The following is a 13,483-nucleotide window of genomic DNA, read 5'->3' on the forward strand; positions in this document are numbered from 1 at the left end:
TCTTTGAGACCCAGTGTGTTCCTATTGTCTTTGTTGGACCTGGGAGGAGTTTTAAAATGTGCTCCATCTGTAGCAGAGAAGTTTCCGAGGAGGAATGAAGTGACGTATGAAAACAATGCAGAAAGCAACCCTAAAGTACTTAAAAGAAATAACATGGACATAAACATGCCAAAATACACCAGATGTCTTGAGGATTGTGCTTCTTGGTACATTTTTCAGGCATGCATCTGAATGACTCATCCACACACGTTCATTATCTCCCCACAATTTTTTTTTGTTCTTAGTTTTGACAATTGATCTTGAAACAAATATGTTGCATCAGATCTCTTGAAATCTGACAAGTTATATCTTGCATTTATTACCTTATGCTGCACTGTCATTTCCCTGCATTCAGTGACAAAGAAACTCTGCAAATGCAGCACTACCCACTAAACCCCTGTAAAATGCAGAGTTTAGTGAAACTCGGGTGCCTGGAGACTAGAAAACAGAGATCAAGTAAACACCCAGAAATATGCAAGTCTGGCTCTCTAGTACTGGCAGTAGTGAAGGAAAATTACCTTTCCACATTGCAGCTGAAACTCATTACCAAAAGTGACAGCAGAGGGGTGAGTTGGAGCTGGATCAGCTTGGCAAACCCACCATTTCTAAGAGCGAGATAGTGACTATACCCCTCTGCCTAGTTCCTGTACATAGTCAAAATACACACAGTCAAAATGGTCTCAACAACATGGAAAGGCAGGCTGTGGAAGGTGGATGAAATGCTGTCTGTGCCAGGGCGAGGGATTAGCAACTGCACAAGCAGAGCCAGAGTAATCAAGTGACTCCTTCCGCCAAGCAACAGGGACTCTTAAGGTAACACATATAGGAGATATGTATCTTGTTGCAAACTCTGATACAAATCACCCTGAGACCCTTAGAAAGCATCAGAGCTTACAGGACAAACACAGAGCTGCTACTTCCACCTTGCCCAGTGCTGAGAACCACTGTTCATTTGGCTAAAATGTAGAGAAGCAAGAGAGTCTGGAACTGAGCAACTTCAACAAGAAAATATGACCTTTCAGAGACGAGTGAATGAACTGGGGCTGATTAATCTAACACAGGAAAATCTTAGCAAGATGTTTTCCTGTTTTCTCCCTCCCCTGCCAGACTTTAATCAATGGCCAGATTCAAGCACAGAGCTCACATAATCACAAGACGATCATTCTTTTGGTTTACGAAAATCACATGGACTTGGGATAAGATAAAAGGTCTTTTTAGTTAGCTTATCCATTTGGCTTCTGGATGCTGTGCTCACTCTCTCTTGTTCATCTACCACTCCCTTTCTTGTTTCCTTTAAAAAAATGCATAGTTTTCACTTTTGTTTCTGTACACATAGCAGTTGCTGTGCATCACTTTGGATGTGTGGACCAGTTAAAATCATTTGCAGTGGCATCTGAGCAATGCCTTGATCCTCTGATCAAAAAAAACCCGACAAACCAACGGCAGTACTCATTCATTTAAAAAATGATGGGCTGCAGAGCTTTCTTTGAAATGCTCAGTTTCTAATCTGGAGCGCTGACACTCTTTTGGGCCAGCAGAAGGCACATGAGTATCACAGTGCTCTCTGAAGCGAGAACTTAATCATTTATGTATATATTTATCATAGGTGCACGGGGCTCGAAAGCCAGCCAAGCACTCTGGAGACAGGGAAGACCTCTCCCTTGTTGGGAAGATTCATCTGGAGAGCAGCCAGCCAGGACACTTGCAGGAGGAGTGAACAGTAGCCCATCAGAGTGGCTGCACCACGGCTATAAATCTCTGCTTTCCCTAGTAAGCGCCTGGGAGGAGGGACAGGGAACCGGCCACAGCTGACAGTAATGTGTCCCATTAAATTGTCACTTTTAAAGAGACTCTGAAACAGGAACAAACTTGCTCTATAAGCATTAGATCAGTCTCCCTGTCTCCAGGCGACAGCAGACCCTGCTCAAGTGCTGTGGCTGGGGCCTGCTGGCTCTCCCCTCTGGCGGGGAAAGGGTCCCCAGCAGTCATCGAGCTTTGCTGTAGCCAGAGTGAAACTGCTGACTGCATTTACAGCCAGTCAAATCTACATTTTTTGGCAATACTTAGGACTGCTGTCTCACCTTGTAATTTATGCATCCGTTATTCTAGAATGGGGATCCAGAAACAATATACCTTTCCCCTTTAAACATAGGTATTATGATAGTTTTTATTGCATAGTAACTTTTCCCACTAAAATATATTAAATGAGAAATTTTAAGTGTGGCTATGTGAAATCATAAGGGACTTTATACACAAAAGTATCTTTCTACTTCTCAGCTGTCTCTTGAATTGAGCTGTGGAAATTGTGGGGACTCCTGCATATTATCAAAGAGAAGAACAATTTATGAGCAGGGACCCTGAATATTTGGCAGACCAGCTGCAGTATACTACCAGTTAAATAGTTACTGTACCAATATACCAAAACTAACAATTACAGAACTGAATGCATGGATTCTTTACCATTATAAGAAGCTTTTACAACTGGAGTACTGAGCTGCACAGATGTCACATCTAGAGGTGTCTCCTATACGTGGGAAGTTCCTCCGAAATAATCAGAATAATACAAAATAGGAAGCAGGACACAACATCTGTGCCCTTCGTAGGGAACTCAAGAGACACTACATCCATACTGAAAGGCTGCAGCTACAAAGAGGGAAAGACAGCTACATGGATATAATCTTAACTTTATCAGTTTCTTATTTTTGGAATGGCTACTCAAAAATGGAAGATTTTTTTTTCAGCAACACATTTGCTTTGTTTTGTTTTACTGGGGGAAGGAAAAGAAGACTGTATACAATAAAAAATTGAAGAAAGAATCCGTAAAGCTGACTGTACTGGCAATACCAAATATTGGAAAAATACACCCAGTTGTCTAGTTAGTACAAGATTGAAATTTCATGAAAAACAGCTCTGCAAAAGCTGAACATATCTCTGGGATCCATGCTGCAAATTCAATTGAACTCAGTTTCCAGAAGAAGCTAAAGAAAATATCCCTTTAGGAAATTTCCTCAAAGGAACTCTTCATTCAGGATTAGAAAGAATCTCTGATTCCATTAGCAGGTCAGTCAGTAGGCACAGAGAGCAATGGAAGGTGACTTTCCAAGGCCAAAGTATTACTGCAAATTAGGAAGCTGACTGCTTACGAACTGGATGATGGTTTACAATAACCAGAAAATATAGATAGTTGTATCTTCCAAAATTATTTCAAAACAAGTAGCAAATGAAGAGCATCTGAATATCTACTTAACATGTAAGCAAACAGAATTAGGTAATTACATTTTGTACACTGAGGAAAGCCTTTAATTTTGGATTTGTTTCTCTAAGATGTGCCACTTAAAATCTTTAAGTACTCGTTAAAAAAAAATGCAAACTACAATTTAAAAATATGTGTAAAGCAAGCAGAACAGTGACTCCAACCATCTCATCAGCACCTAAGTCAACATTCAGCCAGAACCACACTTAGCAAACTGTTCTATGATTCTGCTTTCCCTCTATCTTCAGGTAAAACAGCACTTTCTTGTAAGGTCTGGCACGCTATCCTAAATCTAAATTCAGTGGATCAATTGCTTGCATATCCTTCTCTATCAATGTTTCATTAGTCATTTTCTTTTAGAAGTTACAGCATTAGAAAACAAAAGCTAGTTCATTGTAATTTTACACATCTGTAGTTGTTGTCCGATAAGCATAAATAAATATGGCATAGGATAAAAGCACGGTAGGCTACTACTGTTAATAAAAAATCTCAGAGTTTAATTTCTGAGATGCTTGCTCAGATATCCATATTTCCTTACCTGCCAAGCTGCAAACAATACTTTTAAAGATCATATTATAAAATGTTGCATTAAAAACAGTGGAAAGCTGCTTTTTTTTCCCTACACTGTTAACAGCTTTCTGGGCATGCACAGGACAGCCTGTACTCCACAGCCATAATTAAAGGCCACATGTGGTCCTTAAACTAATGGAGAGCTATGAAACAGATTGTCAATATGAGAACAAAATAAAAGGCTTTTCCCCCTTTCTAGTGAAGAAAACTGAAAAAGTCAAATTCATTAGGATCTATTTACAGGAAAATAAAAACACACTCCACATCCGTGGCATGCAAACCAGTGGACTTCTCAGCAGGCAGCTATACTAGCCTGAATCGCAACCCCCCTGCTTTTGGCATCTCTGGTCCTTAGGTCACAATGGGGTTTGCATAAACAGCACACTGACACATACATGTAATTCACTTAGTTCTGTGGAAACTATTGCAAACCACGTGTAAGTTGCTGATCTGGTGTGAACCTCAGTTCTGTCAATCATCTGCTAATAAGTCACAACAGATATGGGCAGGTGAAACTGGACAGAAATGTGACAAACACATCCAAAAGGATTCTTCAGTACTTACCTTGGTGTGAGAAACTATGATTCGGCTTCAATACCAACAGGTATATACACATAAGTTTCTTCTTTTTATGTTTTTTATTCTCAGTTATAGACAGGAATAGACACCATCAGAAGAGCAAGACACAACAATTTCAGTTGAGTTTTGGTTTAAAATAATAACAGTAATAATACCAACAACAACAATAATGAAAATGGAAAAAAAGAGTAGCTGTTATGGATTGATTGGTTATTGGCCAAAGACTCTGCAAAGATATGCCAGGTCAGCAGACATGAAGGTTACATCTATATTAAGAAGTGGTCTTGGGAACATTCATGGGCACTATGGCTGGCTGACATACGATAGGAAAGTCCACATCTGCCTTAGTCAACTCCTTTGGCCTCTGAAATAGGACAGTTGCATCCAAACCGTCCATGGGAGACGGCTGCATGCAGGACAAGTGCTAAATGTCAGTCAGACACCTTCCAGGTACACATCCTGGCAAAGTAGTGCCCAATAACACGTCTGATCACCAATGCACCATAGTTTAAGAGTCTGAAGCTGATGTTCTTTCTTGAGAAAGATTTCACTGTTAGTTTCAGGAATTTCGCATGAGAAGGGAGTGCAAGATTTAAGTCAAACAGTTACACATCATGATTCGCTAGCTTATGCAAAATAAGAGAGCAGTTTCCAGTTCCTGTTTTGATAGGATATTAACACTTGCGCTCACAAATAATCGGAGCAATGTGGTTAGCACAGTTAGAAAGTAATTTGGCGTAATGTCTGCACTTCTACAGCACGGGCATCACTGCCAGAAAAAACGGAACAAAACAACCTAATTAGTAAAAACAACTATTGTCACAGCTTAAGATGAGCCCCAGTCTATGACTGAGAGCAACAGGCAGGATAAGAAGATTAGCTGTGGATGTATGTGTCATACCCCACTGGGGACACCACTGCTCTTTGTGCCCTGCGCAGCGGAGGGCCAGAGGTATAATCCAGAACTGCGGCCCAAAGCACCAGAAACCAAATATGGCATTCAAACACACAACACAATTTTCATCTTTGTTATCTGTCATGGTGGCTTCCCACCCCCCCCATTCATGTCATTCACATAAACCAGAGGGATTTAAAAATACATGGTAAGACAACATTTTTGTTCCTGATCCCATCTATTTAACTATGTTTACTTGCTCTCAGTGAGCTTCCAATAAATATGTTTCCTCATCCTTCCAAAATTTGAAATAAATTCAGTATCTGGCAAAAGTTTTATCTTCCAAACAAAGAGAAAAGCTGATGAAGAACTTACTGAAACAGATACCAGCTTTTCACAGGACAACTGGCTTTCCTCGTTTTGTTATTTGAAAAAAATATAATGTCAAGGACAGCACTGAAACAATTGGGTCTCCTCTGGAAGTAGGAAATGTATAAAAATTCCAGGTTTTCAGTACTACATTTAAATGAGTTCCAACTCATTTAGTGTGTCTCTGCAGACAGCACTGCCTTCTGCAAACAAATGGCTTTGAACGTTCCTCCACTGCAAAGTGCTTACAGTTTTATATCAGATGATATTAATAGTATGCAGAAATGTATCTCAAAATACATTTTTCACCTTCCAAAAAAATGATTGTTGATTTAGCTGAAACTAGGAGCAATTTCCCATGATTTGAGGAATTTTTCATAGCTGCCGCAGGAACGACAGCGAGCATCTCTACTGCTGGCACTGTCACTTACTAATACAGTTTAAATGGAGACGAATACAGCTCGATCATTCAAGCTGATCTGTATTTTTCTTTGAACCAATAGAAGCTTTTGCAATTGCATTGCTGCAAACAATATTACTTCTTTCTTTGAAACAAATCATACTGTGCATGCATTTTCAGTTTTACATTTCTTACCTTTTGTTTCAATTGCAGGTTATTAAAACCAAGAAAAGAAAGCCAAAAAATATATGGAATACCGATTAGCTGGTTTTCTGAAGTTTGTGTTTATTTTTAAGAGTTAGATAACTAAGAAAATTCTATGTCTATATCTTTCAGTTCCCACAAAGGAGCATAAATACAGGCTTAAATATAATTACATTACAGCCAGAAGCTACCATGTATGAGTGGTGTTATCAAAAAGAACTGCTGCTTAAGACCCCTTTATAGTCCCAGAACTGCCCAAGAAAATGCAAATCTCTCCTCACATGATGCAAGAGTAATTACTATAAGAAAAAGGCATCTGTCCCAAAAGACATCGCTCCATGAACAGAATTTTCCTGTGACAATCGCTACAATATTTTAAGCTACTCATCAACATTTCTTGCAGACCAAAGTATAATATCCTTGCCATCTAACTTCAAATAAATAAGTGAATCAATTTCACTCTCTGTCAGTAGCCTTTTGTAATGCCGTTGTTGACTGATGCTAATCATGCATTCAAAGCCTGCAGCAGGGGAACCCCAAGCCTTGCAGTGTCCAGAGGGACATAACTCTGAGGTCATCATGGAGAATATTAGCACAGCTGTGCTTTGGGCACCTAACGCAATGGCTCATGGGGACAGGCTGCTCAGGACAGTGACCTGGAGTAGATCTAGTTTACATGCTCTGAACCAGACAGCAGAGGAGCTCCTCTCTCTCCACTGACTGCAGAAGGAGACCAGTCTTCAAAGCCAGACAACTAATTTTGCATCCCAAGTTGTAGAACTGCCTCTCACTGCATCTGTAAGCAAGTAAGATAAAGCTGTAACAAAATGACAGCTTTTTTCCAGGCTAAGCATCCACACAGATCAGCAAGTGTGGATAAAGCAAAACCAGCTTTGTTTTCTCTCTTTTCTTCTTCTATGTGTAGCTTATCTCTTTTTGTGGCAGTCAGTCCTACAGAATTACAGACCTAAATTTCAAGGTTTGTATCAATGCCTGTTTTCTATATTGCTTGAAGTCTTTGCAATACAAAAAAATAATTTAAAAATGGAGTCTGGAAGGTGTCAAATATATTTTTATAGCTGAAGACCTTTAAAAACAGATGAAATGTGGCTGTTGTTTTAATTTAATGATCCCACATTGGATGTGTTTTGATACCAAAACTCTGGTGTAAGGAAAGCTAGGCTTCTCTTTTGATAAAAGTCAACCTGGGATCATTTGATGTTGAAGTACATTTGTCTACATTTTGTCTGTTAGCATCAACAATAGGCAGAGAGGCACCTTGATCATTCAGACAAAACTGCTGGACCGTAAACCTACCCTCTTATACGCTCTGCTGTCTTCTCTTCTGAAACTGCTCTAGGCATCTTTGCTGCCCACCAAATTCGAGCCAGGAATCCAGGCAGAATTGCCAGCAGAGGAATGCCGCCTTTTAAATGCCCAGAACAAGAAACAAGGCTTTCAGAGACAGCTGAAGCTGCCAGAACACCAGCTTCTCCTCCTCGCCCACACAATGATGGCATTGTGTGGTGAATCCAGTCCACTACTCTCAGTCTCCCTTTTGCAAAGCTGTCTACAATGATGAGTCGAGTCAGGACCAAAGAGCTGAGCTTTCAGTGACAGCCTGCCCAATAACCACTTGTACCAGCTGGATAAATTCAAGTTGCTCATTTTGTATGGAATTTGTTTGTGTGCTATCGAGCAACACCCAGAGACCAGGGGAGAAAAAAAACAAACCAAAAAAGATTTCAGAAGTCTTTAACTGAGGTCATGAAACACACGAGTAGATTCTGAAACCTGCCTCTGAAATGTCACACAGTTTACAAAATGGAAAAGTTGTAAATAAGCTGAATGTTGTCAATATATTTTCTTTTACACATAAAAAGATGGACTGGCTTTGGGATTTTTCTTACAATATACAAGTGCACTGTGAAGATGAGTTTAGTTTTGAGATTCTGATATGTGCACAAAGTCACTGACAGGCTATGAGGTACATCAGCCTTTTGCAGCATAACACCTAGAAAGGTAAAAACACTCCTCCCCCCCAAAAAAAATCTTCTCAAAGCTCTCAGACTCCAAATTTGGAAAGTAGGGAATCAGGTACTCTAAATCTATAATCACAAATAAAATTTTCAGCATAAACATACTAAATTTAGGAAACAAGATAGCTTACAATTATTTAGACAGCTCCTAAAATCTCATTATGGCTCATAAGTGTACATTATGAAGCACTCTAGCCCCTAAAAACCTGAAAAGACTAGTATATCAAAAGAAGTCACAGAAAAGTCTTTCTAGCGGGACACAATACTGGTAATGAAAAATACAGAAGGATTACTTAAAAAAAAAGGGTGCTTAGAATACCAAGAAACTGTTTGTCAGAGAAGGTTACGAGGTTGTTCCCAGGTATTTGAAAAGAATAAGGCCCAAGGATGACAGTGAGTGGGAAAAGAGGAAAGGAAGACAGAAAAGACCAATCTAATGACCACGTGATGAGGAGATTAAAGCAATCGTTTGGCAATGAAGGCAGCTGAAGGCAGATTCTGGAGGAAAAGAGATTATGAATTGCATGAATTACAATACTGCAGATCAGAAATGATGTTATCATGGCATAATGGTCCAAAAAAACTGCACACCATGAGACTACAGTTGGTAATGTCACAAAAGAGAAACGATGTTAAGTTCTATCTTCATGAACTCTATTGTTCAAGGTAGCAGCCAGGCAAACATCAAGAAGACACATCATGGAAAGGCAGCAGGGGAGAAGTCAGAGATGGGGGTCACTTTGGAAATCATCCATGGGTTGGTGACAGTAGAGAGAAGATTTCCAGAGCAGTGGTTTCCAAACTGAGCATCACAAGGTCATAATCACCATCCACGGCTCTCCAAAGCCTCCTGGGTGTAAGGGTCTCCATTAAGAATACATCCATTTATAAGCAGAATATTGCCATGATCTCCTCCATTGGTCTACCATAACACAGGTCAGTAACATGCTTTTGAGACAGAAAGTCAAATAACTAGAGCTCAGGGAACAGCATCATGAAGTTCATAAAGAACCACTTCAGTAAGTAAAGTAGAAGGAGACTGACTCTAAAGAGTCCTAAAAAACAGGAAAAAGAAAGTCTACTGAATCAAAGTCTCTCATCAAGCCAAAACCTGAAGGACAGAAAACTGTCTCTTTGCACTAGATGGAAATTGCTGACGATCACTGTGACAGCAGCTTCACTGGAGTTCAAAGGAGAAGGAAATGGAGAAAAAACCAGAAGAAAACCAAGGGAAAGTCAGCAAAGAAAAACAAAATGAATGGGGTCCTAATTACTTAAATATATGAGCAGAGTTCTCCATTTGTTTCCCTTGAGAAACAGGAGTGCCAGAAGTTTGAAGGTAAATGAGTCAGAAAGGAAAATGGAAAAGACTTGAGAAATGGAGCTCAGAGCAGGAGGAGGTGTAATGCAGGAGGGAAAAGGAGCGCATTTAAAGTTTAACATCACAGAACAGAGACTGCAAATCAGGTGAAGAAAGAAATAGTGGAAAGAGGAGTGAAGGAAGAGAAAATGGCAATAAGGTCAGAGAAAAGGAGGAAAAAAAGGAGAATTAATACTCGATTTGGCTGATATTTTAGTCTAGATTTTTATGTAATGAGCTTTGTGCAACCCAGCTCTCTGTAAGCAAGGTTGCCTCTTCCCATCCTGACAGCTTTTAAACATGCTGGTCATCTTCACTGGAAGATCGCAAAGAAAATAAAATTCTTTGAAATTGCATGGAGATGTGTGTTCAGGTAAGGAAAAAAATAGTGTTTCTTAATTAGAAGAAAGGCTGTTACATGAATTCTTTCCTTATTACTGCTCCCTGATTCACCAGATAACCAGCATGAAACTCCACCTCCATGGCAAGCAGAAGTCTTCAGCGAAACATAGGCTTTCTAATTAACATGGGTTAACCAACTGAAAGGTAGCACAGTGCTCAATGCTCAGTGTTTATTGAAACTCAAAAAGCAACTGGTTAAATGTTTGTATGAAGATGGCTGGAGAGAAGAAGAACCATGAACAACCAACACTGAGAACCAAGAGTGAAAGGAGACTTGAATATAGGCAAGAGCCTGGATGGTTAGAAATAAAAATTAGAAGGTGGCAGCTTTCTTATGGTGCAAGACCAACAAATGACTGTGTTAAAGCAAATGTACATGAAAGAAAGAGAAACAAATGAAACAGCCCAAAAGAGATCAAGAGGAAAAGGTAACATTCTTTAGAGAAAGAGCAGAAATTGGCAATGTAGAGGTTTCCGAGGCTGTATCTTGTGCTGTGGTCACTACTGGTCTGCTGTCATCCAGCACATCACTTGTGCTGACCTGAATGCCCAGACAGTTTTCAACAGCAAATGTGGTACATAACTGTCCAGCAAGGGGCCACTGGTTGACCCAGTGGTCTCATTATGTTCTCTGTCAGTTTCCGTCACTCACTAAAAGAAGTTGATTCAATCAGTGGAAGAGATAAATAAAATCCTAGTCTAAACTGTTGAAGACCTAGCATCAACTAACCTAAACACTACCAGTCTCAAGTAGTCAAGTTACTGCTTTGGAACCGTGTTATTTTGCATAAACTGACAAGTTTCATATGTAACTAGTACTTTTTTTCTCCTCCTTTTAACAGCAGCTATTGATAAGTCCTGAATTATTCCTCCTTGCAAATTAGCAAATAAGTGAACACCATTTTTTTTGGTTGCTGTTGAATAATGCCTAACGTAAGATGGATTTCTTTATGTATTTTGACATGTGTGGTCTTGCTGTAATTATTTATGAAAACACTTTGCAGTATGCCAGTAAAAGCCCTACAGTATATTTTTGCCTATTTACCAAAAAAAAAAAAAAAAGAAGTCTTAGGGACATGGGACCTTTCTGCCCTAATCTGCAACTCTGTCTGTGCTTAGAGAGAACATGTGGGTGAGCAAACGATTGTGTGTTAGCATCTGAGTACAACGACATTTCCTAGTTAACGAAATCTGCTAATACACATTCTTACCATAGTTCTTCCTAATTGACACTTAAATTTTGATAGTTTTGTGGCATCTAAAAGTAAAAAATACAGATATTCAAGAAAAAAAATCAATATCACAAAGAGATTCTAAAACTGAGGTGAGCTTAAATAGTTTTTTTCACTACTTCAGGATCTACAGTTACAAAATAGGGGGGGAACCATACTCCAGTCCTATAGCTTTTCACCTAGTGACACAAACCAAGGACTATGATATTTTATGTCACTACAAAAGGCCGATGCGTGGAAAAGGTTGCAAGTTCAAAGAATAAAGTAAAAATGGCTCACTGAACAGTATCGGAAAAATACTAGAACATTTCACACAAACAAACCAGCAAAATTCCTTTTATTAATTTATAACTTTACTTATATGGATATAGCACATATTTTCAGCATGCATTAATATCTTCACTGTACTAAACACTACACAGCTATTTTAACTTGGAGGAAGAAAACCATCGTTTTTTTCTTTAACTGTCAAAAGAACATTGCACTAAGGTATCGTAGCTAACAGTTAACTATGGGAGCATCTGTCCTATGTTATTTCATTTAACATTTTCAAGTCTTCCTTGCACACAAAATGTTCACTGTGTGTACATCTCCAGTAATTGACATACACACATGGTTTAGCTGACGTTGCTTCTCTGATGTGCATCTCATCTGTAGACGTCCTCTGCTTTAGAATGGCACATTGCGCTACTGCATCCTGTGGACAGTCAGTTTATGCTCTGACAACCACAGCACTGGGAAGCAGCTAGCAGATGTGCTGGCACTGTAGTCTGCCAGGTCAAATTTTGCAAATACAAATCTGATAATCCTCAAATTCCCAATTTAATTTGAGATTTGTTAGATAATTAGAGACTATGCAAAAAATTTCCAGGTGATCAGATCCCAAATTCCATCCCCTAGATACACTGAGGCAGCAGCACACAGAAGAAGGCTGAGAGCAGCCAACAGACATGTGCTTTCTCAGGGCATATCTGACCTTCAGATGGACAGTGAAGAGTCTCGAAGTATTTTCACCTTATTCTTTTATTACGTCTGCACCTACGATCACATCCTCATGCTAATCAATACTTATAGAAACCCCTGAAAGACATACTTTGGCAGAAGTTATAAATGGAAATAATTCCAGGCATGACGATAATTTACTTGGCTTTAATCTGAATCAGAATTAAAATTCACTCCAAACTGCATTGCCTTGGCCCTCTCCAAAATGAAATGCAGTCCTACAAAAGAAAAGGGAGATGATGGGACTCACCTTACATCCCTCACAAGCACTGACACCATAGTGATATCCAGATGACTTGTCTTGACAGACAAAACAGGGCTTGTAAACACGAGGGGGTGGAAGTGGTGAAGGAGGACTCGGAACAAGTTCCTCAGAACTGGTGCTCTGAGTTTCAACTGCTACAAAAGAAAAAAGAAATGCAATTTATTCACAAATGAATTTCAAATAACTGATCATTTACTGTATCATAACTATGCAAACGGCTTGTATCTTTCTTTGTATAATAAATGCTCAATTGTCTTTCCTAGCAAAATTTCAAAGAAACTAAAGTAAGGCAAGTAACGACTATAGCCTCAGAAGTGTATTTAAAGTACCCAATTATTTCTCATGATCCAGCTACTCAACGCCACCAAAGCTTCAGCTTACTCCAGATATGAGGCCTGTATCTCTTACCAGGCTCCAAAAATGGACAACTTTGCATGTGTTCTGGATACAAGCCTTCAAAGAGAAACTGTTTGTGTCGTGTACAATTTTCTAATTATTACCTAATCTCGGGAGACCGTTGTCCCAACCTCTTACCTTTTTCTACAAAAGGTAACACTTCCAATTCTGCCACAGCAGGATAGCAGCATGCATCAGGACATATATGAAGAGACAAACGACTAAGTATAAGACCTGAAGTGAAAATTACCTGAACAAGTTTTTTTTTAATTATTATTTATCTGTAAAACTAGCACAACCCAGCAAGACTTCCTTACCTGCCTTAGGATTTGTAACATCACGAAACCTCTCTGAGAAAGAGCTACTTGCACATTATGACCCCACATCCCTTTATTGCCTTAATATTTCTTGATGGTCATTTGTTTTGAACCTGCTGAAAAGCCAGTTATCCCTTTCAGGGAAATGATGTGAAAGCTCT

At 39.3% G+C, this 13,483-nt stretch overlaps 1 protein-coding gene across 6 annotated transcripts in view; it reads right to left on the reverse strand.

Moving 5' to 3' along the window:
- The window catches only part of RARB (retinoic acid receptor beta), a 325,201-nt gene that overhangs the window by 56,034 nt on the left and 255,684 nt on the right, over positions 1-13,483 (reverse strand). For 5 of the 6 annotated variants that reach the window (XM_061997204.1, XM_061997205.1, XM_061997208.1 and 2 more), the window contains one exon: positions 12,595-12,743. In XM_061997204.1, the coding sequence (XP_061853188.1) occupies positions 12,595-12,743 (149 nt within the window). The remainder of the gene's footprint in view (positions 1-12,594; positions 12,744-13,483) is intronic. The other variant, XM_061997207.1, reaches the window with a different exon arrangement.

Source organism: Colius striatus, chromosome 5 (genome assembly GCF_028858725.1).
Source record: "Colius striatus isolate bColStr4 chromosome 5, bColStr4.1.hap1, whole genome shotgun sequence".
Lineage (NCBI taxonomy): Eukaryota > Metazoa > Chordata > Aves > Coliiformes > Coliidae > Colius > Colius striatus.